At 31.8% G+C, this 22,402-nt stretch overlaps 2 protein-coding genes across 6 annotated transcripts; both read left to right on the top strand.

The window, feature by feature from the left end:
• The first annotated feature begins 15,741 nt into the window (after nucleotides 1-15,741).
• On the top strand, nucleotides 15,742-16,652 carry LOC142638152 (signaling peptide TAXIMIN 2). The gene is made up of 2 exons (XM_075812156.1): nucleotides 15,742-15,913; nucleotides 16,365-16,652. The coding sequence occupies exons 1-2, from the start codon at nucleotides 15,816-15,818 to the stop codon at nucleotides 16,486-16,488; spliced, it is 222 nt and encodes a 73-aa protein (XP_075668271.1). The 5' UTR covers nucleotides 15,742-15,815; the 3' UTR covers nucleotides 16,489-16,652.
• Nucleotides 16,653-16,890: 238 nt separating this feature from the next.
• Nucleotides 16,891-22,256, top strand: LOC142638150 (F-box/LRR-repeat protein 17-like). Of its 5 annotated transcripts, none has more exons than XM_075812151.1 (11): nucleotides 16,891-18,048; nucleotides 18,147-18,343; nucleotides 18,601-18,711; nucleotides 19,372-19,516; nucleotides 19,637-19,821; nucleotides 19,978-20,082; nucleotides 20,577-20,674; nucleotides 20,779-20,990; nucleotides 21,074-21,140; nucleotides 21,234-21,319; nucleotides 22,001-22,256. In XM_075812151.1, exons 3-11 carry the CDS (start codon nucleotides 18,626-18,628, stop codon nucleotides 22,139-22,141), a joined length of 1,125 nt encoding a protein of 374 aa, XP_075668266.1. In that variant the 5' UTR covers nucleotides 16,891-18,048; nucleotides 18,147-18,343; nucleotides 18,601-18,625; the 3' UTR covers nucleotides 22,142-22,256. The 5 variants fall into 5 exon arrangements, with proteins under 5 accessions (XP_075668266.1, XP_075668268.1, XP_075668267.1 ...); XM_075812153.1 differs by having other exon boundaries at nucleotides 19,981-20,082; XM_075812152.1 differs by having other exon boundaries at nucleotides 18,610-18,711.
• The last annotated feature ends 146 nt before the right edge of the window (nucleotides 22,257-22,402 follow it).

Here is a 22,402-nt window from a genome sequence, read left to right on the forward strand (position 1 = left end):
TGGATTATTGTGAGATTTTTAAATTTTTTTTTTTTTATCTACTAACTATTGTCACTTTTTATTTATTTATTGAACTATTGTCACTTGAACAAACAAGCCTCATGACTACTATTTGCATAGAATCTCAATCTTGACAGGATTGATGATGTACTCAAACATGAATCGTTGGTTGCTTTGATCTATGTCAGAGTGAGATCTTGTATATATGGTCAATATATCAGGACATTGGGCAATTGCACACAGTGTTGTGGGAATACTCATTCTCAAGATGAAATCTATAATCTTGATAGAGACACAAAACATCCCTTTGAGATAGATTTAATGGGAATTGAGTGTTCAGAATATTAGGTATGACTATTTTAGTAAGGAGTTACTAAAATTTATATTCAATGAAATTAGATTCCATAAGAATGCAAGAATAATAAGAGATTAAATTGAGGACTCAAGGACTTAAGATATAGTGATTAACAAAGTGACAGTAATTGACTTTGTTTCACCATGGATGACCACATTTCTAAAAGCTCACGTAGGCTGACTCAATAACTAGTGTACATGTATAAAAGGGGATAGTTAGTCAAGCAAAATCCTAATTCTATTGCACTAAACTTTTAGAGAAAAGAAGAGTTCTCTTCCCTATGATACACGATTGCAAGAGGAAGTTCTCCTAAAGGCACATGGATAGGGTTGAAGTCGTGTGATTGTTAAGGTGGAGATCAAGGAGATCTCAAGATTAAGACTTGCTAGATTTTTTTTTTTTTTTTTTTTCAAATTTGATTTGGAAAGGTTTGTTGCATCAAGATTTGGTCAAAAATTCAAGAGCTCTTGGTAAGTTTATCAAAGTTAGATGCATCGAAGGAATGATTCTCTAAACCCTAATTTGTAAAATCAAAACTGTTAGGTTCTAAAGATTTAAATTTAAATATTTAGAATCACATTTTTATTGTGTTAGCAAATCGAGAACAAAACATGTCTAAACTAGGTTTTTAGGCAATGCTTAAAGGTGGTTGTTTCAAGGTTCAAGTCCAGCTGATTGCAGAAAAAGGGAGTATGGTTCTGCCTTGCTCAACCGATCGAGAATTAGGCTCCATCAATCGAAAATCACAGGTCCATTTTTTTTTGCAGAATTATAAACAGGCCCAAAGCCCGCGAAAGCATTTAGGGTTTCATCTAAACTTCTCCACATATAAAAGGGAAACCCTAGCCACGTTTTGAAGACTTTTGAAAACTTGTGTGTTATTCTTCGTGAGATCTGAAAGATTTTGTACATTCTAACTACACAAGAATCTAGCTGAGCCAAAACTACAATTAAGCTTTGGTAAGACATAGTTGCTGCATCGAGATCATTACTGAAGGTGATCTGAAACCTTTGAGTGGGATCTCAAAGTCACAAGCAAGACAGCTTGTGTTGGTGTAAATCCAAGAAGAGAAGGAGTTCGTGGATTCGAAACTTGCACGTAGTCGTGTCAGTAAATTACTACATGAGGTAGCAATAGATTTAGAGTTAAATCTGATTGTAAAAATTTCAATTCTCTTATAGTGGATTTACTTTACCTTGAGGATAGCTAGGTCAAATCCTCCCCAGGTTTTTACCTTGAAACAGTTAGTTTCAACAGTTTTCTTAGGTCATCATATCGTAGTGCTATTTACTTTTCCACATTTTTGCATAATATGATTTTTTGGTGTTTAACCTAGATCTGAAAAGTAATCTAAGTAATCACTTAGTTAATAAATTAGGTTAAACAATCTGTTTAAGGGGTCTAAACGAACAAACAAAAACATGTGTTCTAGCATCATAGAGGCAGATCTTGGTTTGTTTTTCTCTACACGTGATGTATATGAGATGTACATGCATTTTCCAACAAGAATTGTACAAGGGAGGAAGTCATAATGCAAACCCCAACCTCTTGGTATTTCGTCCACCATAAGGAAGCAAGGAAAGTGCCTGCAACCAAATTAAGAAGAAAAAACCTACCCACTATATTCTGAATCAACTAGTGGGGTTGATTGAGGATACTCCAAAGTTAGAACCATATAGTGAAAATTTGAGTAAAGTGCAACAAGTTTGTGTTCTTTGTCATACTAATTTAATTTTCCTGAAATCCCTTCTCTAATAATTGGGGTTGCCTTGGTGGTATGTTGGTATTTTCTATTCTCCTTAAGTTTGCTGAATGTGCCGATACACCATGCTTCTATTCCCACCCTACTTAGTCATTCTCGAAGAAAACTGTGGGATGTGGGATTACACTTCCATTCGGCGATCCCCTAAAATAAGGGGGGAATCTAGCCAGGATGGTTGTCAAGCAGCGTTTAATGGGACTTAATGATAGTTAAATCGCATTAAATGCATTGTTGAGGGTAGAGGTTGAAGCCAGACTAGTATATGAATTCTTGCAATCTTGGTTGTGAAGCTCATGTTGCCAAACCTTGTGTTAGGCAGTTCCAAGTTAACTCTAAACCAGGGAAATAATATTTGATAGACTAGTTACCACTAGAGAGGTACTACATCCACAACATTTTTACAATATTTTTACAACAAATCATAGGTGGTTAGTTGTTATTGGTTCAAATTTGAACTTAACACTAAGATTACTTTTTTGCCCCAACAATAACAACTAGTAACAACCTGCCACTTAAGATTTGTTGTAAAAATATTGTGGACATATCATTTCTCTTACCACTTGCCACACTCCCACGCATTTCGGGGTAAATTGTTTTGTCCCATCCTTTCCTCCACACCTATTACAATTTATTTTATTTTTATAAAACTTGTTACAATAATATAAATTATACTTGAATTGCAATTAAATTGATCAGATCAAATTAAAATAAATTTTTTACCAATGACTGAATAATGTAATTCAAAATGTTTAACAAGACAATACACATAAAAAAGTCTTAATATCCAAGCATTAAGATACTTAGTAAAACAAACCAACTCTTTAATACTAATAGTCTAAGACATAAGACCATAATCCAAAAACTGAAATAAGAATAGGAAATAAGTAAGAAGTAAAACCCTAGCTAGAATATTTGGTAAAATATTAATTACATTAGGGGTATTTTTGTGTATATATGTGGGTAGGAAATGCTAAACCCATCCTGACCAAGGAACGGGACGAAAATCTAGCTCCATCTCCGTCCTAACACCTCTATAGGGTGTGAGAAAAATTCACTCAAGATGGGGTGGGGCAAAATCATTATCCTTGAATATAGCCAGTAGCCGTGACCAGCTGGTATAAAGGGTGCGCAACTCTGACGGACTTATAGAATATCTGTTGGCTAACTTCTACGTAAATTGCGGGTCATTCATTCTAGGCCATATGGATCAAAGGAGCCATAAAAAGAGGATCATTTTACAAATTGACCACCTTGTTAGTACAACTAAAAAGGACATAGATGTCTTTATATAGGGTCCCGGTAGACATTGACACACATGTAATAAATGGGGTCCTCATAGTAGCAATAATTGTTGTTGTTGTTGGTGATTATGTATTAAATAGGAATCTGACTTCTCTATCAATGGGTCCTTTCCAAGAGCGTCCCCACCCCGGCCACCCCTAAAACAATCCAAAAACCTAGCCTTGACAAAGAACCACCTCTTCAATAATTCATTGCCCAATTGGGTAGATCTTCTCTACTTATCAGTTTCTATCCCGTAGGTATATTAAACTTTATTTTCAGCACGTACTTATGATTTATAATTACAAGCATGCAGTTTTCCTTATCATAATTGAAAAATGTTAACAATGTCTTAAAAACATTAGTTTAGGAAGTATTTTCAAAAAAAATTTTATAAGATAAAAAAACAAATAAAATTTTAAATAGTTTTTTATATTTCCTATAAAAATAGTATTAAAACTTTTTAAAAATAGTTTATTAACAAATGTTTTAAAAACACCCGTTAACGATCTTTATAATTTCATTATCTAGTACTTAAATTTATTATTTCATAATTTTGAATGACCAAATTTCAGCATGACGTCATCACGTTGTAATTGGAAAAATAGAAAGGGGGAAGGGGGTGTTTGATATTCCGATTGAAAATGTTATATATGGATCGTGGACTGCAATTGAAAAGTACCTCGATCCCCATTTTGGGTTGGGTATGTGGGGCTTGTTACTCTTGTTAGTGTTTTCTTGACGTGTACAGTCGTGTAAGCACGACATATCCATTGACTTGAGCTACAGTGCAATAATACTCTCAAATAATCTAAGTGAAATGTCTATATCCACTGAAGCATTGGCTTCTTCCAGTAATATAACATATTATTTGTCCCATTTTGATGTGAATCTCATGCAAAAATGAACTATATAGGGTGCAGCAAAATCTCTGTGGAAGTAAAACTATAAACCGAATTGTATTACATCAAGAGGATTGGAACAAGAGATTATACATGCCTATATGATCAAGAGGTAACAACAAAATTCATTTTTACATGACTAGTAGATTTTGACTGTTACAATAAGTCGAATCAACGACATGACTAAATAATAATAGAATACGGGGCTTGTCTGTAACAGGAAGGAAATGATATTTTAAGAACAAGGTCGAAATGCAGTTGCAGATATGTGTGGAGAAGAACTTTTTGTCTTTCGTGAAAGTATTTTGTGATTGGATTTGTGGTGGGAAGTGTCCTGTTTGCATGTGAATGAGTATGCATGTTGAGAGAGAGAGAGAGAGGTTTGTTTTGTTTGTTCTTGGGTCTTATACATCACAAGCAAGTTCTATTTATTACAATAAAGTGCTTGTGTTTCCATCCCTTTCTCATTTTTTCAATTTCTACCGGTAAGGGGAAAAAGGTAAGTACAGTGGCTCCATCAGGGCAGGAGAGATTGTTACATTTTACTGCATGCTTGTTAATTAGTAACTTGAGGAGCACCAATTGGAGAGTAATTAACTACTGACATTCTAGGTAAGGGAAAAGTGAGAAAATTGGCTCTGTTGCTAGGTAGCCGGGGCAGTGGCTCTAATTAAGTTAGACTTAGCAAACGGATAAGGTTAATTGGATTCATATCAAAATTAAACATATTTTTTTAAAACGAATTGCAAAACCTATGATCCTTATAGAATCTCTTAAGGATTTGATCAATCAAATATGATCCGGATTTTTTTACATCCCAAATAAATAAGACAAAATTTAACTACAAACTTGGTCGTAGTTAATAGTTATAACTTGCACTAAAAAAAACTAATACAATTATATATTTTGAAAATCTAATCGTTAAATTGCATGTTCTTTATACTTTTAACACATGTCAAATTTTGTGTCAATTGGATGTTATTTACTATTTTGATCTATAAACTTATTTTTTACGCATAATTTAGATTACAAAAACTTGAAATTTAAACATTTGACTGATAATATAGCTATTAATCTTTAATCTTTAGAAAAATTCGTAAGCATGTAAGTTATAAGAAGAAAACATTATCTAATAGTAGCCAAATTTGTTCAAATAAATATATTAGAAACTTGATTATATTGTCTTCTTTTTTTTTTGTGCAAAAATATTGTCTTTTTCTTCATTTCAATACAAGAGAGCAATTAAACAAAAATACTAAAAAATAATTGTTAAATAATACATAAATTGTTTAGTTTACACTTTCCAATTTTCACTATACTGAAATCTTCATGTTTTAGCCTTGCGAAGAAAGAATTTGTGAGTGTTTGTAAGAAAAAATGAGCTTAGAAAATAAACTAAATAAAGAAAAGATCGGGAGTAAGAAGTGAACGTATGAAGCGCATTTACATATAAGCCAGAAAGTTTTAAAAAAAAAAAAAAAAAAAAAACCAATTTGACTTGTTCTCACGGGTTCAAAATCTCTATCCTTATTCATATTTTTCCTTCAATTTCAAACGAATTGTCAGTTAGGGTTCACTTTTGCCAAGTCCACTTTAAGGGCTTAAAGGAGATGGGGACCATACCCCAAAAGACATATATATATATATATATATATATATATATATATATATATATAGAGTACGTAATTTGGAAAACTAAATAAGGCATACAATAACACTTTTCTAGAGTCATATTTTTCGTAAGAAGATCTCTATTTCAATGGAAATCAAGAGAGTTTCATTTTAATAGAAATCAGGATCTCTATTTTCTTTTTTGGATGGAGTTTGCTCCACTAGATATTACTTATGTCCTTCGAGCTAATTTACTAGCATTTTAAATAAATAGCATGTCTGGTTTGTTTCTTAAAAAAATATAAAGTTTCGTTTCATAGTTAAAAATTTATTTTTTAAATCTAACAATATAGTAAATATATTGAATACTATGTCATTTAAAATTTTAAATGATGTACCACTCTTTATTCCCCTAATTTGTAATATTTAATCTGAATTCACACCTAAATTGGAATTCCCATAGAAATAGATATTAATCCGGTATTCTTTATTATGTAGGAGTAATGGTTTAACTTAACCAATCATGTTATATTTACTTGTTAAAAACTAATGACACATTCAATTTAATAATTTAATAATTTTGTGTCAATGAATAATATTTTTCTTAGATTGGATCCAAAAGAAAGAAAGAAAAAAAAAAAGGGCTCAATTGATTTCATTGGAATTTTTTTTTTTTTGGTTTGACTAATTAAAAATATATAAGTAAGATTTATAGGCATGTAAGATATGGATTTGAAGAAAAACAAATTGGTACAAAGGCTGTCTTTGTTTTAATAGTCGCGTTTCCAAATGGTGTGTAAATGTTTAATTGGACTCAAAATGCTACCCTAAAAAAAAGTTAAATAGGAGAGTTAATGTTACAAATTATAGTACTTCCAAAAATAAGAAAAAAAAAATTACAATAAAATAATTGTGATTTTTTTACACACATCTATAGAAAATTAGATAATTTGTGTACATTCATTAAAGTTTATAAAGATTATAAATTATCTAAAAAAATTGTTTTGTATATATCTATACTTTATACTACTATTTAAGTAGCTTCCAAGTCACGGACTAAAATGGCATGTTTGGATTGAGAATGAGGGAAGGGGAGTAAGGGAGAGTAGAGTTGGCCAAATATTAAACTAATTTTTGGCCAACCCAACTTTACTCTACTTTCCTCTCTCTCCCTTCAATCCAAACAAGCCATAAGTTTGAATATTCTAAAATATCCCTTCCATTCTAACTTACTTTTCAATCAAACCTCCCACTAAATCCACACAATTTACAACCTCATCTCTTATCCCTTTTTAAATTTAAATAGATGCACTTTATTTTCAAAAAAAAAAAAAACCCCTCACACTTCATTTTCTTTTATTTTGTTCAAAATTCAAATAAGTATGTATTATATTTAATCTCAAATGATTTTTTTTTATAATTTTAATTTTTAAATAAATACTCATCCTTATCTCTAGGGTTGTGCAAAAAAATCATTTGACCCACCAACCCGCCAAACTCAACCCAATCAATGCAGGTCTATTAAGTGAGATAGGTTGGGTTGGATGGGTTAGATAGATAATTTAGCGGATCGGGTTGAATAATGAGTTGAGACATTTCTAACCTGCCACAACTCGACCCGCTTGCCAATATATATATGTGTGTGTGTTGCAAAATTTTGCCTTACATATACACCCACTTTATTCTCTCATGTCTTTCTCTTTCTTTTTATTTTTTCATTTTCACTTTTCTCTTCCCTAATAAACTCCAACCACACTCTCTAGGATATTATTATTATTATTATTACTCTATGTACATGTCTAATTTATGATTTTGAGATGTTTTATCATTAGTGTGATAAAATTTCAATCATTTTAATAAAAAAAATAATGTAATATTTGTGATTGTTTTTAATAAAAAAAATTTTAGTGTGATAAAATTTCATTCATTCTAATAAAAATAATGTAGTGTTTGTGATTATTTTTTAAAAAAAATTGTAATATTTTTCATTCCTTTTTTATTTGAGGAAGGAAACTATCATCTAATTTAATTGAAATAATTTCATTTAGTTAATTGCATTTGTCAACCCGCTGTTGGTGGGTTGGTTAAAAATATATTCTTCCACCCACCCAATCCAACCCGCACACACCCCTTTATTCCATTCCATGTAGTTTAAAAAACACTATTTATCCTTATCAGTAAAAAAAAATTAAAATAAAATAAAAACTATTCATTCTTATCCAAAATCAACTTTAGAGCTGTGGATTTTAGTTAGCTCAACTGGTAAACTCTCTGATAGTTGAATAAGAGATCTGAGGTTCAATTATCGTCTATAACAAAAACCAATTGGTGTCTTGGTTTGATGATAAAGGGCTATTATCAGAAGCGGACGCCATAAGTTAAAACTATCTCAAAAAAAAAAATCAACTTTGGAGTCGACTATCAAGCGGTTACAATATACAACTCAAACATATCTATTAAAATATCCACTAACCAACAACACCAACATATCTCTCTACTTCTTTTCTTAGTACGCAATTCATGAATGCGATATGACTTTTCTTTTTTGGGTTTATTGCCATAATTTTCCATTCATAGCCGATTTTTTTGTAACACCTTTCATATAGTTCAATCATCACAAAAATATCATAGATTTACCAATTCACAATATATGTATTTTAGAAAGTATGATATTCAATATAATTCAATTGAGAAAGTAGTATATAAATTTTGTTCATAAGCTTTCCAATTTTTACAGAAAAACACCTAACTATTGAGAAGAATTCAATATATGAAATAGACTGTGCAAAAAAAAGATAATATCAGTTAAAAATATGATGAAAGAATGAACAAGAAACTAAAAGAATATTGTAAGTTTTCAATTTAAGAGATTTCTAATATACATCTTTTATAGTAGTAAATGGTAGCTTGGCATTGTTAGATAATGTTTTGGCTGTTATTGTTTTTTTTTTTTATATATTTTAAAATACAAAAAAAAAAAAAAATGTTATCAAAGGCATTTTGGATAACAGGAAAACATGGATGTGAAACTGTATTTATTATTATTATTTTTTTTTTTTGATATTAAAATACAAAAAAAAAAAAAAATGTTATCAAAGGCATTTTGGATAACAGGAAAACATGGATGTGAAACTGTATTTATTATTATTATTATTTTTTTTTTTGATAACGTGAAACTGTATTTATTGATACTATCTGAAGTGTAAAATGTGGATTACAAAAACTGCATTTTTAAAATTTAGCTAAAATTTAGGAGTTTTTAATTATTAATTTTAAACTTTCAAGAAATGAGAGTTTAAGAAAATTATTAAATACTCCGCAAGTACCATAAATGCGTACTCCTTTCTCTCACATAAATTGTGGGTTTCATTATGAATTTAATTAGTGAGACCTACAATTATGTAAAAAGGAGCAGTACATATTTATAATACTCTAAGGATACTCAATAATTACCTGAGAATTTGAGGGTATTTTGAGCATCTAAAGCGTTTAAAATTGGCTATTTGGTATCTATGATTCGGTTCTCATTATGAATTTAATTAGTTGGACCCACAATTATGTAAAAGAGAAGAGTACATATTTATAATACTCTGAAAATACTTAATAATTACCCGAGAGTTTGAAGGTATTTTGAGCATCTAAAGCGTTTAAAATTGGCTGTTTGGTATCTATGATTCGGTGTGATGTTTAATACTCTGTGGCTCTGTGCGGCAATTGGAATTTTGACTTCATGGGCCTGAAATTCACATGGGCCCAAGCACATAGCTTGCTCGGGTGTGGTCCAGTTGACTATACAAAAATCAAGGAGGGCCTATTTAAAATTTGAAATGGTCTAGACCGCAAACTTCATCCTGAAAAAGTAGGAAAGTAAAATTAGAATAAACTTTAGCCTGTAAAGGTTCATAACCTTACAATAGTAAATAATTTAGTTCATTTTAAAAATTCTCACATTACACAATTTGGAAATCATGTTCCCCATCATCCCATGATAATGGTTTTTTGTTTTAAAAGATACGGTACTATCTCAAATTTACGGTGCTGCTTCTTTTCTTTTCTTTTTTTGGATAAAAAATTTATGGTGCTTTTATGTTACTATCTATGCTACTATCTAATGAACTTCCTTTTTATCAACAAAAAAAAAAAAAAAATCTAATGAACTTCCTATGTTTGGATCCTAATTTTAAATGTCTAAAATACCCTCAAATTCACATGTATAATAAACTTAAATAATAGGGTAGACATGTAAAATTTTTTTATTTTTTTTTATTTTAAAAGAGCCTCAACCTATGGCTTCCGCTCTTGATGATAACTCTTTATCATCAAACTGAGACACCAATTTATTTTTAGCTCTTTAGCTAAAAACTCCTAATTTTTAGCTAAATTTAAAAAAAGTAGTTTTTCCTTCACGTTAGTCTCTCTCTCAAAGATAACCTCTTAACTATATCCCTTAAAATTAGGCACTCCTTATTCCTTCAGAACAAATCAAACACAAATAAATGTCTCTATCCCTCTTGTTTAACCTTTAAAAAATAGAAACCTTTCTTTTTCACTCTTAAGAGGAAAAGAGGAGCCTTTTCCTACAAGGTAATTCTCTTAGGGTCAGTTTGGTTGAAGGGGTGAAAAAGTGAGAAGATAGAAAATAATGGAAGGGTAGAAAATTGGAAAAATAGAAAATATTTTAATTTCCTACATTTTTGTTTGGTTGGGAGTGAAAAAGTGGAGAGATCGAAAAAGTGTGTTTGTATAAATTTACTCATTTACCCTTGTTAAAAAATGATGCCCAATTAAAACAAAAAGAAGTGACCAAAAAAAAAAAAAAAAGCAATTATCCAAATTTATTAAAAAATAAAAATCATGTCTAGAAAAAAAAATCACGTCTAAACAAAAAAAATGTTATAGATATATTAGCCCATTAGCATAAGCCCAAGCCTAATTCTACTTTGTGTGCAAGCCAAGTCTCCTACTTGTACTAGAAGTCTATTAGTCTAGGGTTTAGTCTACTATATATACACATGTTATGGTTCATTGTAACACAGGATTTGTACTACACTCTAATATATTATTGATGTAGCCTTTTAGGGTTTCCTCCGTGGATGTAGACCATTAGGCTGAACCACGTAATCCTCGTGTGTTATTGTGTTCTATACGTTTTACTTTTGCTTCCGCATCCATAATAGCATATTCAGCATGGTGTTTCAATACTAATATTTAACATGGTATCAAAGCAGGAAATCCTGAGTTCGATCCCTGGTTTTACTCTGCCTCCCATTTAAAATGTTAAATTCCTACTTGTTGGGCCCCTCACTTATAAAGGGAAAATTTAGGCCCACAAGTGAGGGAAGTGTTAGACTTATGATTAAGTGATTAAATTCACCATTTCTTAAAAACTTAAGTTTTTGGGACAGTCGGTAATTTAATATGGTATCGGAGCTACCTTCCTATGGCCATAGTTTTCTGTAGGAGACTAATAGACTTCTAGTACAAGTAGGAGACTTGACTTGCACACAAAGTAGAATTAGGCTTGAGCTTATGCTAATGGGCTAATATATCTCTAACAAAAAAAAAAAAAAAAAACACACACACACACACACAAAAAGAAAGCAAAAGGAAAAAAAAAAAAAAAAACAAGAAGAGCAACATGCTGGATGAAGCCTGCCCAAGAAATCAAAAGAAAAAGAAAAAGAAAAAAGAAGAAGAAGAGGCAACGTCTAGACCAAAAGAGAAAAAGAAAAGAAGGAAGAGGCCGCATGCAGGCTAGACTAAAAAAAAAGGCAACGTACTAGATAAGCCCATGTGCAAGTGAACATGGGCATTTTCGTTATTTACCTATTAAGCTTCCTCTCCCCATTTTCAGAGAAGACTTTTTGGTAGGATAGGAAAGAATACAACCAAGCTCCACCATCATTTTACTCTCTCCCCTCTCAACCAAACACATTCCAAAAAGTTTTCTCTTCTCATTTTCTCTCTCTTTTTTTTTTTTTTTTTTTTTTTTTTTTTTTCATCCTCCCTAAAATCCACTCTACCAAACACACCTTTAGTGTTGTTTCTTTTTTTATTGTATAATAACTATTTTTAGGGTTATTGGAGCAATTACAATTGTTGTATATTTGCTTTAATGGGGGAAAAATTAAGGAACTAAGGATCAAATGAGATCGAAGTTGGACAATTAAAAAGATTCAAGAAATGGCACCGTTTTCTTACCTTATTATTATTTTTTTCCTTTTCTTTTCCCCTTTTGTTTCCCTTTCAATTCTTCTTAAAAGTTATTATTTGTTGTATATGAGTGAGTTACATGTGAATAGATTTTTTTTTTCATTCTTTTTGTAATTATGTAATTGTAAACTATAGAATTTCAAGTTAAAAAGTGTAATTATTCACTTTATTTTATTGCATTTGGCTTATCCATGCAAGGATGTAGAAATAGGAGAGATAAAGTAAGATGAAATTCCTGTGAAAAACAACGTCATAAGTCAATGCTTAGTATTTGTAGGAAAACATGTAAATCCAAAAAAAAAAAAAAAAAAAAGTGCCCCATCACGCACGCAAAGTGTGTGTAATGAGGTTAGTGATCTATGATGATCATTTTTTTTATCATTAGGCTAACATACCAATTAATTTTTTGTATAGATATAAATTTTATTTTAAAATTTTTATTTAACAATAAGAAACTTTGCATTTACCTCTTAGAGAGAAGAATTACCATGAAAATCTCATAATAATAATAATAATAATAATAATAATAATAATAATAATAAATCATATATTTTATACTATTATATACTATATAATAAAAGTTGAGCTTAGAAATTATGGTTGCGCTAAGTGGCTACTCTAACTAATTAGTAAATTAATTATATATTTTTTGTTACGACATATTTCCTCAATTAAGGGATAATATTTAAAAACTATTTAATTTAGGTATAAATTTATTATTTAAATTTTAACAAATTTAAATTCTATTCAAAATAAAAGTTTATTATAAAAAATTTCTAAACTTAAATTTCACACAACAACCCATGTTCTTTCTATAAAATAAAAATAATTAAAAAAAACCCCAAATTTTGACTCAAGAATAAGATTTAACAATAATTTAAAATAAATTTAAATTCTATTCAAACTAAAAGTCTATAATCAATCATTGCACACCCTTGGTGCGATGCGCACTCTACAAGTATAAGTGTTTGTGAGGTGTGAGGGGTAAGGGCCGAAGTTAAGTCTCTAGGAGGTAGTTTCAAACACATATACACTTAGATTAGACCAGAGTAGAATTTCTATCTTGTATATATATAAGAAAAAGTCTATTATCAAAATTTTCTAAACTTAAATCCCATGCAACCCACGTTTTTGTGTTTGTTTTTTTTTTCCTCAAGTTGCACTATTTAACAATAATTTAAAATAAATTTAAATTCTATTCAAACTAAAAGTCTATTATAAAAAATTTCTAAACTTAAATCTCACACAACCCCAACTTTTGTTTTTGTTTTTTGTTCTTTGTTTTGCTCAAGTTAATTGCATCTTATTAAATTAATATTTTATTAAGATAGTAAGCTACAAATCTCTTGACTAAGGGATACAATTTAACAATAATTTAATTTAGATAAATTTTTATAGTCTAAGTTTTAGAAATTTAAATTCTACTCCAACTAAAAGTCTATTATCAAAATTTTTAGAACTTATATATGTTCAGTCATCTCAGCCATGGCTTTTTGACACAAATTCCTATTAACCAATAAGCCATCCCTATAATTAAATCTCACACAATGCACCCACATTGTTGTATTTTTTTTTTCTTCAAAATGGAGCTTACGCTTATGTTTTAATTTAATAAATTCATCTTACTTATTGTTCTTTGCTTTTAAATTTGCATGCAAGGTATTATACTTAAGGAAATTTACTATAAAGAAGCAAAACAATAAATAGCCATTTAAGTTCTTGGTTCTCTTATGTAAGTTTTTATTGATTTTTTTTTAATATTCTTAATACTCTTTTGTGTATGTTTTGATTTTCGGTTTTGGTTATTGTTTATTTGTTCTTTGCTTCTAAATTTGCATGCAGGATATCATGCCAAAGGAAGTTTACTGTAAAGAAGCAAAATTGGTTCTCTTATGTAAGTTTTTATTATTATTATTATTTTTTTTTATGTTCTCAATTTTTGAACTCTTTTGTGAATGTTTTTGCGGTACCTAAACCCAATGGCGGTTCCTGTGCAGGGATTGGGCTCCTAATTTATTTGTTTGTGGGTATCACTGAACTCCTACAATGGCAAGCTTCAAATACTGCCTTGACAGCTCAACTATATAACCCTTATACCTCTCATGCTTAATTCCTTCTCTTCCCTTGTGTCTTTCCTCTCACATTCACTCATGTTTCTCACACCCCTATTTTTTTTACCAACCAAAAAACCCCTTTCTCATCCATCCTCCATTCTCTTTTATAGTCCCCCCTTAGAGGGGACTCAAATGATTGCCTTTCCATCTTTTCCCACGTGGTCCTCACTTCTGTCTAGAATCCTTAGTAAATTGGTCAATTCTAAGGATTCTCTTGAAACTTGCACTTGATGTCGAATGACGTTCTGCAGCGAATTCTCCCAAGACACTAATAGCGTTTGGGGACCGGTCCAAGTATTGGCTGTTACCCTTCGGTCATCCCCAACCCACTCACTGATACTGGGTCAAGCCCAGTCCAAGAACTATAAGCCACTACCGAGCACCAATCCCATGTCTCCATAATATTGCTATTGGGCTGGGCCCATCCTAACAACAATGGGCCAATATTGGCCATTGATCCCATATCCTAACAGTTTTGATTTTTAGTTTTGGTTATTGTTTATTTGTGAATGTGTTAATTTTTTCAATTAGACTATCACAAGGAAAAAATCGGTATTGAGAAACTATTTTGTTTATTATTATTTGTATTGGTTGAGGCATAGATTAAAGATAATCCAAATAGAAATGATTAAACTCATTTCATATCTCATATTAAGAAATTAACACAAAGCACAAAAAGAATTTTAAAATATAAAAATAGATAAACATTGATAAAGTCTAAACTCTAAACAATTAGAATTTAAAGAAATTTTTTTAGTTAAAATCGTTTACTTATTTTATAATTTATTATGGACAAAACTATGTGTTATTTCTTAAGTTTTCCTCTTAAAATTTAGCCATATAGCTACTTAACTAAAAATGCACTTTCATCACATATGAAAAATGCCACATAGCAAAATTATAAGAGGGAAACCTAAAGAACAACGCCTAAATACTTTACCTAAATTTTATCCATTTATTATTACTATATATTTAATATTTTAGTTTTAATTATTTTAAAATTTCTAAGCTTTGGAGTTTAGATATGAATCTTTATCAAGCTGTGCCGTACGGAAATAATACTGGTAAATAAATATAGAAAGAAGAAGGGAAGGACTACCCTTTATAATAGAGAAAGTCAACAACATAGTACCATTTTCCTTGCCACTTAACTCAGAATTGAATTCTTCAATTTTGATAGGCACCTTATTACACGGCTGGGAAGGGAGGGATAAAAATTGTGTGGAAAATGAAAAACATGCACAAGTGACAAGTCTTCGCACGCAGTTTCATTCGGATTTTGTGACCCAAAGGAAACCCTGGCGAAGCTTCAAAGAAGCCAATTTTCCTAAAGTACCCAGCAATGTCGCTCCATACCAAATGACAATTGTAATCTTTCACAAGGGTATTTCCGCCAATTCAACAACTTAAAAATGCCGGTAGTTAAAGACCGCGTATGCGTCGCTGTCAAAGTCTTATTCTGAAACCTGTATGTACTTAATTTGATAAAATCCACTTCTTCTTCTCTTTGAATTCAAAACACCAAAACAAATAGAAGGTCTACAGAGAAAGAAAAGAGACTTTTGATTTTGAGAGAATGGGAGATTGCAGGCCATTGGGTTTCTTGCTGGGATTGCCTTTTGCATTGGTGGCATTGGTGTTATCTCTTGTTGGTGCGGTTATCTGGGTTATTGGGTTAGTTTTCTTTTTTCTTTTTTTATATGCTTTTGGTATGTTTCTCCATTTTTTTTCTTCCCATTCATTACAATTTCTTTGTGATCTTGATTCCTTAATTAAGCCTAAACCGTAGGAGAAACTGTCCCATCATCTGAATTCTTGCATTGCCCTATATATATATATATATACCTTTCGTTGAGTGTTACAATTTCCATGTAATTGTAATGTGCTTAAATGTATGCATTTTTTTTTATTTATATAGATAACATTGTGAAAATTATATATTTTGTGATAACACCTTTTACATTGATATTGGTAATGAATCAAAGTCAATCAAGATTATAAAAACATACTCTTTTCAAGAATTTTGTGATCATATTTTAATGGATTTTGTGGTCATTGTTAGATGTCCTATATCTTTATGTGTGTGTTGATTATTTTGTTCTCCATGAAATTAATTGAATGACAGGACTGTGCTGAGTTGTTTGTGCCCATGTTGCATATGTTTTGCTGGACTTGCGAATATGGCGATGGGTATTGTGAAGCTTCCTGTGAGAGTACTTAGATGGTTCATTGAAAAGATTCCTTGCTAGCACTAATTCATTCATTCTGTTTTTTTTTTTCCTTAAATGGGTACTCAGACATTCATTGCTGGATTTGTATGTGTGTGTGTTTTGGTGGAGGGGGGGTTTTAGGCGATACAATGTATGTTATTCCCTGATATTTGTTCAAATTTCAGATGCCGTGTGATTAGTTGTATTTATTTATTTTTGGGTTGCTAAGCAGGAAAATTTTCTTTTAGCAGAAAAAAAAAGGTTATTTGATGGAGTATATTGGACTTCTTCTCCTTGTTTTTTCCTCTTGTTCTAATAAATACTGTAAACTATTGACTTCATAATTCCTTCAATAATGACAAGTTGACAATGGTTAAATAATTCCAAAGTGTGCACTAATCGAGTAATCAGGACGGATTTATTGATTTGTTTATACTAGAGTTTGGGGTTGGGTTTAACATTCTGCTTGGCCCAAAAGAAATTTTTAGAAGAGCTCAAGCATAGGCCTTAATCATGCAACTACTAACTAGGTTTGAAGTGTCAAGTCTTAGGACTCAATTGATTGGCACCCCTAACAATTTCATGATACTCATAATTTAAATTTCTTTTCTCATTGTAACTATTGAATTATCAACAAAAAAAAAAAAACCCTAGGTCCCGAGTATTATAAAGACAAAATATGATCAAATTTAATTGTTTTAAGCGACTTTTCACTGTCGGATTGGGCACCTGAGAGCTTTCCCCTAGTCTTTTCTTATGTGAGCCTTGGTCCAGTACTAGCCATCTCTTAGTTTCATCCAAGTTTACTCTAGTCCTTTCTGGACTCAATTTCTACATCTATTCTTTCATCTTTAGCCACATAATCCTAAACAGGTTAGAACACTTTTTTTTTTTTTGTTGGTAAATAACACTTAACTGTCCTACGCAACTTGTTTGCTTGTTCTTATTTTTTTCCTAGGCAAAAATGCTACAGAAGAACAAACTTACACACAAGGGGGCCTTATTCCTCATTAAGGGCATTTAAAACCCTCTTAGGGCACTACAAGAAACATGACTTGTTTCAACCCACTTTTTTCAAGGGTTCACTAAAAATGGTTGAAACAAACGCTAACAAACTGGCGCCCTAATTATCCTCTGACTAATTTTATTACAATGGTCATCAAAACCCTTGAAATAAACTTAAAAACTAAATCCCCGGGTAATTGCTGCCTCCAAATTTTACATTCTTCAACAAAATTCTAACACAACCCTTAATAAAAGATATCCAAATGTTTCAAAACCCTCGAAATAAAGTCTCTCTCTCTCAAAAACTCAGAATTCAGAAATTTTTGAATAAAATCTTTGCTCACTCTCTTAGAAAACCCATTTTCATTTTGTTCAACCCAGTTTCTCTCCCTAAAAAACTCTCTCTCTCTCTCTCTCTCTCTCTCTCACTTTCAAAAGCTTTCATGGAGTCCAACAACAGCAAATACACAAAGACCATCAAATTCCTCTGCAGTTATGGCGGGAAAATCCTCCCTCGCTACACCGACGGCACTCTTCGTTACGCCGGTGGCCTGACACGTGTCCTCGCCGTCGATCGCTCTATTTCTTTCACAGGTTTGCGTGCTCTTCCATTTTCAGATTCGATTTTTGTGAATTCGTGTGGTTTTTTGTGAATAATTAATCAATTTTTTTTTTTCTTGTTGTTGTTACAGAGTTGATGATGAAGCTCGGAGAGTTCTGTGGCTCATCGGTGAATCTTCGGTGTCAATTGCCGATCGGCGACTTGGAAACCCTAATTTCGATCACGTCCGACGATAGGTTGAGGTGCGATCTTAGGCGATCCTATCTCCGGCGACGACCTGCCGTTGATAGTCAGAGCTTTCTCCTCCACCCTTTTGTCTGATTACAGGTCTCTCTCTCTCACTCTCTCTCTCTCTCTCTCTCTCTCTCTCTCTCTCTCTCTCTCTGTGTTTGTTTCCCGAGAAAAAAAAATTGAATTTGGAAATTACCTAGTAGAACTTTAATTAAGGACAATCGCACTTTATAATCTGACATCTGATAATTGAAATAACATAGGACATGTTGTTATTGAAGGGTTGTTATTGAAATAGCGAAATCTGACATCTGATAATTGGACATGTTGGATTGTTTATATTTGATAATAAGACTTTACAGAGACAGAAGGGACTCAATGTTAGCTTGCATTGCATTTTCATGCCCTAATCTGGAATTTATGGAGATCTTGAAATCCGATACCGCGATTAATCGGATCAATGGGTATAATTCCTGTTCTCTTTTTGTTTTTGTTTTTTTTTGGGTGAAATTATCGGGTTGTCTTGTATAATGCACAATGTGATCTACACTGCAAATCTAAAAAATTAGTTTAGAAGTGTAACTTTATTATTATTATTGGATGGGGCTGTTATTCTCTCACATCTATTTTCATGTTTTAAATGTAGACATTACTTTTTGGCCTTTTAAAATGTGTACATCAATGCATCAATTTTGTAAAATAGTGGATGTAAAATGACTCAGAATATTTTCTCTGTTTGATATTTGGATGCAATTGTTATAGATATATTCTCTCATGTGTGTGTGCGTGTGCCCGTGCGCGTGTGTGTTATGTGCCCGTGCGCGTGTGTGTTATGTGCAATAGTTTACTCTATGAAGCTATTAAATTGAACTAATTTTTGTGGGTTTGGTTGCTGTGCTTTTAAATTTTCATAACAGTGTTGGATTTGTTTCTGTGCTTAGGATACCAACTGGTTAGTGTTCACTACTTTGGTTCTGTTTTACCACTTATTTTAGTTTGTGCTTAGGCCATTATTTTTGCTGCTACATGATCCATAGCATTTACCATTTTTTTCCTCAAGCTGGCAAAACTGTTTGTATCAATTGATTGATTGATAGAGTTGATTTTATGAATTTCAAACGCAGCGATGAATTGGGTCGTTTTGTTGCGGATAAAAGATGTCTTAAAAGCCTTAAGATGGAAGGGTGTTCTAATCTAGGGGGTTTTGTTCTTTGTTCGTCAAGCCTTTCTACACTTTGGCTTTCGGATCTTTACTCACACTCTAAGATGGTGATTTTTTTTCCCTTTTCCTTTTTATTATTGCTTGAGGTGTGATCTTTCTCTAGAATTGCAATTCAATGTTTTCTTTCTCTTCTGCATTTAAGTTAATTCCTTTGTATGTGTCCATAGGTTTTTAACTGCCCAAATCTCAAGGAGATTTCCTTAGAATTTTATCGTCAAGAAAATGATAGCACTGATCTTACTACCATGGTTGATGGTTTGGGAAGGAATTGCTTAAGGTTGCAAAACATACACATTGCATCGGTTCGTCTTTCTCATTCTGTTGTGCTTGCTCTTACTGCTGCAAATCTAAGGTTTGTCACATATCCATGATTTATGACTTTAGTGTGGTATTTAGTAATTTTTTTTGGCATGTCTAGAATTCTTCAGATACTTCACTATTTAGCAACTGAAAGTCCTATTTTGACCACTGGATAGCAATAATATAAGTTGGCTGCTTCACTGTTCAGGAGATTGCGAATGCTTTCACTTGTTCTTGGATCTGAAATCACTGATGCATCTGTTGCTGCCATTGCTTCAAGCTATCCGAACTTAGAATTGCTTGACCTGAGTGGGTATGTTTTTCCTCCCAAGTACAACTGTTTTCAACCTTCCATAAGATGGTTAATTGATTGTGTTGGTATTGTTACCAAGTTAAATACTGGCTTGTACATAATTTACAAGCACTATGAAATGAATCTGTCCTAATATTAAATAAAATACCAGAATAGGGACTTATAAGGTAAGAATTGCATGTGGGAGCCAAAACCTTTTTTTAAAATGAGCATTGCTATATCCAATTTTGATTTTATGCTCCCATGTTGAAGGTAACCATCATGTCTATGGATGCAGAGTAGCATTTTTATCTTACGAATCTCAGAACTTTCATGTTTGTGTAACACTGTAAATTGCCTTAAGTTTGCCTATTGAACAAGTTGGCTTGAACCTTCATTTGTAGGCTTTGTAACAAGAGTAGAAAATGTTAAAATATATGTAAACTTCAAGATGATAGCTTCTTCACTACTCATAATGTTTGAGATTTTTTTTAATGCTATACTTCTATTTGCAGATCAAGCATTAGTGATAGTGGCATTGGAATGATCTGCAATGTGTTCCCTGGAACACTTTCAAGACTCCTCCTTGCTCTTTGTCCTAATATTACTTCAAGTAATTACCCATTTGAGGATTTTTATCTGATTTTTAGTCTTTTGTTTGGTAATCTTTGTTTTCACACTGCCTCTGTTCATTGAAGCGTTGTCTGTAATTTTCAGGTGGCATTCAGTTTGCTACAGCTCAATTGCCACTTCTTGAGCTCATGGTTTGTGGCATGACCATTTGTGATCCCAATTCCCAAAATGGAATCCCTGATGAAAGCAGTGATTGGGAATTAAGAAACACTGCAAACCCTCATATTTACCAAAAGCTGATTATCAAGCATGGTCGGCTGAAGAAACTCAGTTTGTGGGGTTGTTCTGGCTTAGATGTGAGACTCTTTAAATTAAAAAGTTACTTGTGTATTCTTGTATGGTCTTCTCTTGGGCTCTTAGTTTGTGAATTTGAATGCAGGCTTTATATTTAAACTGCCCAGAACTGAATGATCTAAATCTAAACTCTTGTAAGAATTTGCATCCAGGTATGTTATTTGATGAATCATTCTTAGATAATGATTGTAATTTTTCTTTATTATCAAACAACATATAATTGATGACCATGTTTATGTATCCAGAGAGACTGTTACTTCAGTGCTCCAAATTAGAAAGTGTGCATGCATCAGGCTGTCAAGAGTTGTTGATAGGGGCCATTGAAAGTCAGGTAAGATAGAATCCAAAAACAGCTTTGTGTACAAGCTGTGTTTAATAATCAGAAAACTGAATCTTGGAAATAGATCCATCTAAATTGCATGATCAACATGATTGCAGCATTGTACTGTGTTAGTGCTAAATTCTCTGATATTTAAATGTTAGGAATCGTTGATTCATTTACTATCTAAGTTGGTAGGCAACTATAGCAAGAATAGACTAATAGCAAGCAAAGTTAACTCCTACACATGGTTGAAGTGCACAGCAAGCTGAATTTTAATTTCATGTTTACAATAAGTTTTGTAAATTCTAAGAATGAATAATGGTTCTTTTTTGGGGATATGATCATTCTTGCTGCATTCACCTTATGTTAGGCATAAATTCTGATTCTCAAGGCAGAGTTTTGTTGCAATCAGGACCCAGAAAACCTTATTTCTGCGATTACAATCTCTTTTTTATTTATTTTTATAATCTTATATACTATTGAGACAAAACATTTACAAGATACAACTCTTGGTAGATTAAACATCAGATTCTCGTCCTAACTTTTGTCTTAATTAATCTTTTAAATCCTGTTGTAGATTAAAACCATAGCATAAACTTTTATCCACGATTTAAGGAAATTGAATTGAATTTGATTTCAGCAAAGATAAAATTGTTCTTATACTTGTGTTGTTCCCTTGCATGCTTGCAGGTCAGTAATGATTCCCCTGCTGTGGAAAGTGTATTACCATGTAAACGTTTAGCTGATGGCTCCAAAAGGGTTCGGGTTCCACATTTTCTAAGTGCTCAGGTAAAGCTGAAAATAACTTGTTTAACTGCGAACATTGTTTGAATCTCTGGATTACTGACATCAAAATGGTTATGGGAAAATCCCACATCATGCTATTGTTTAAAAAACAATAGAGATAAATTCTATACTATAGTTTATGTTCCAAATTAGTTCTTCAGTTACCTGATTGGGTGTTGGTGTTAATTATTGTAGGACAAGATGTGTTAGTAACCACATCTTATTGTTGAGAAATGCTGAAATTATTGAAGTGGATTGAAAAAAAAAATGTATTTTTCAAAATTTTGTAACTTCAATTTGATATTT

Source organism: Castanea sativa, chromosome 6 (assembly GCF_040712315.1).
Source record: "Castanea sativa cultivar Marrone di Chiusa Pesio chromosome 6, ASM4071231v1".
Taxonomy (NCBI): Eukaryota; Viridiplantae; Streptophyta; class Magnoliopsida; order Fagales; family Fagaceae; genus Castanea; species Castanea sativa.

Bases quoted from the DNA above. Each gene is read 5' to 3' on its own strand.
- LOC142638150 (XM_075812151.1), top strand. From the start codon at position 18,626: ATGTTAGCTTGCATTGCATTTTCATGCCCTAATCTGGAATTTATGGAG. The intron at 18,712-19,371 runs GTATAATTCCTG...TTTCAAACGCAG, and splicing joins GCGATTAATCGGATCAATGG to CGATGAATTGGGTCGTTTTG. The intron at 19,517-19,636 runs GTGATTTTTTTT...ATGTGTCCATAG, and splicing joins TTTACTCACACTCTAAGATG to GTTTTTAACTGCCCAAATCT.
- LOC142638152 (XM_075812156.1), top strand. From the start codon at position 15,816: ATGGGAGATTGCAGGCCATTGGGTTTCTTGCTGGGATTGCCTTTTGCA. The intron at 15,914-16,364 runs GTTAGTTTTCTT...ATTGAATGACAG, and splicing joins GCGGTTATCTGGGTTATTGG to GACTGTGCTGAGTTGTTTGT.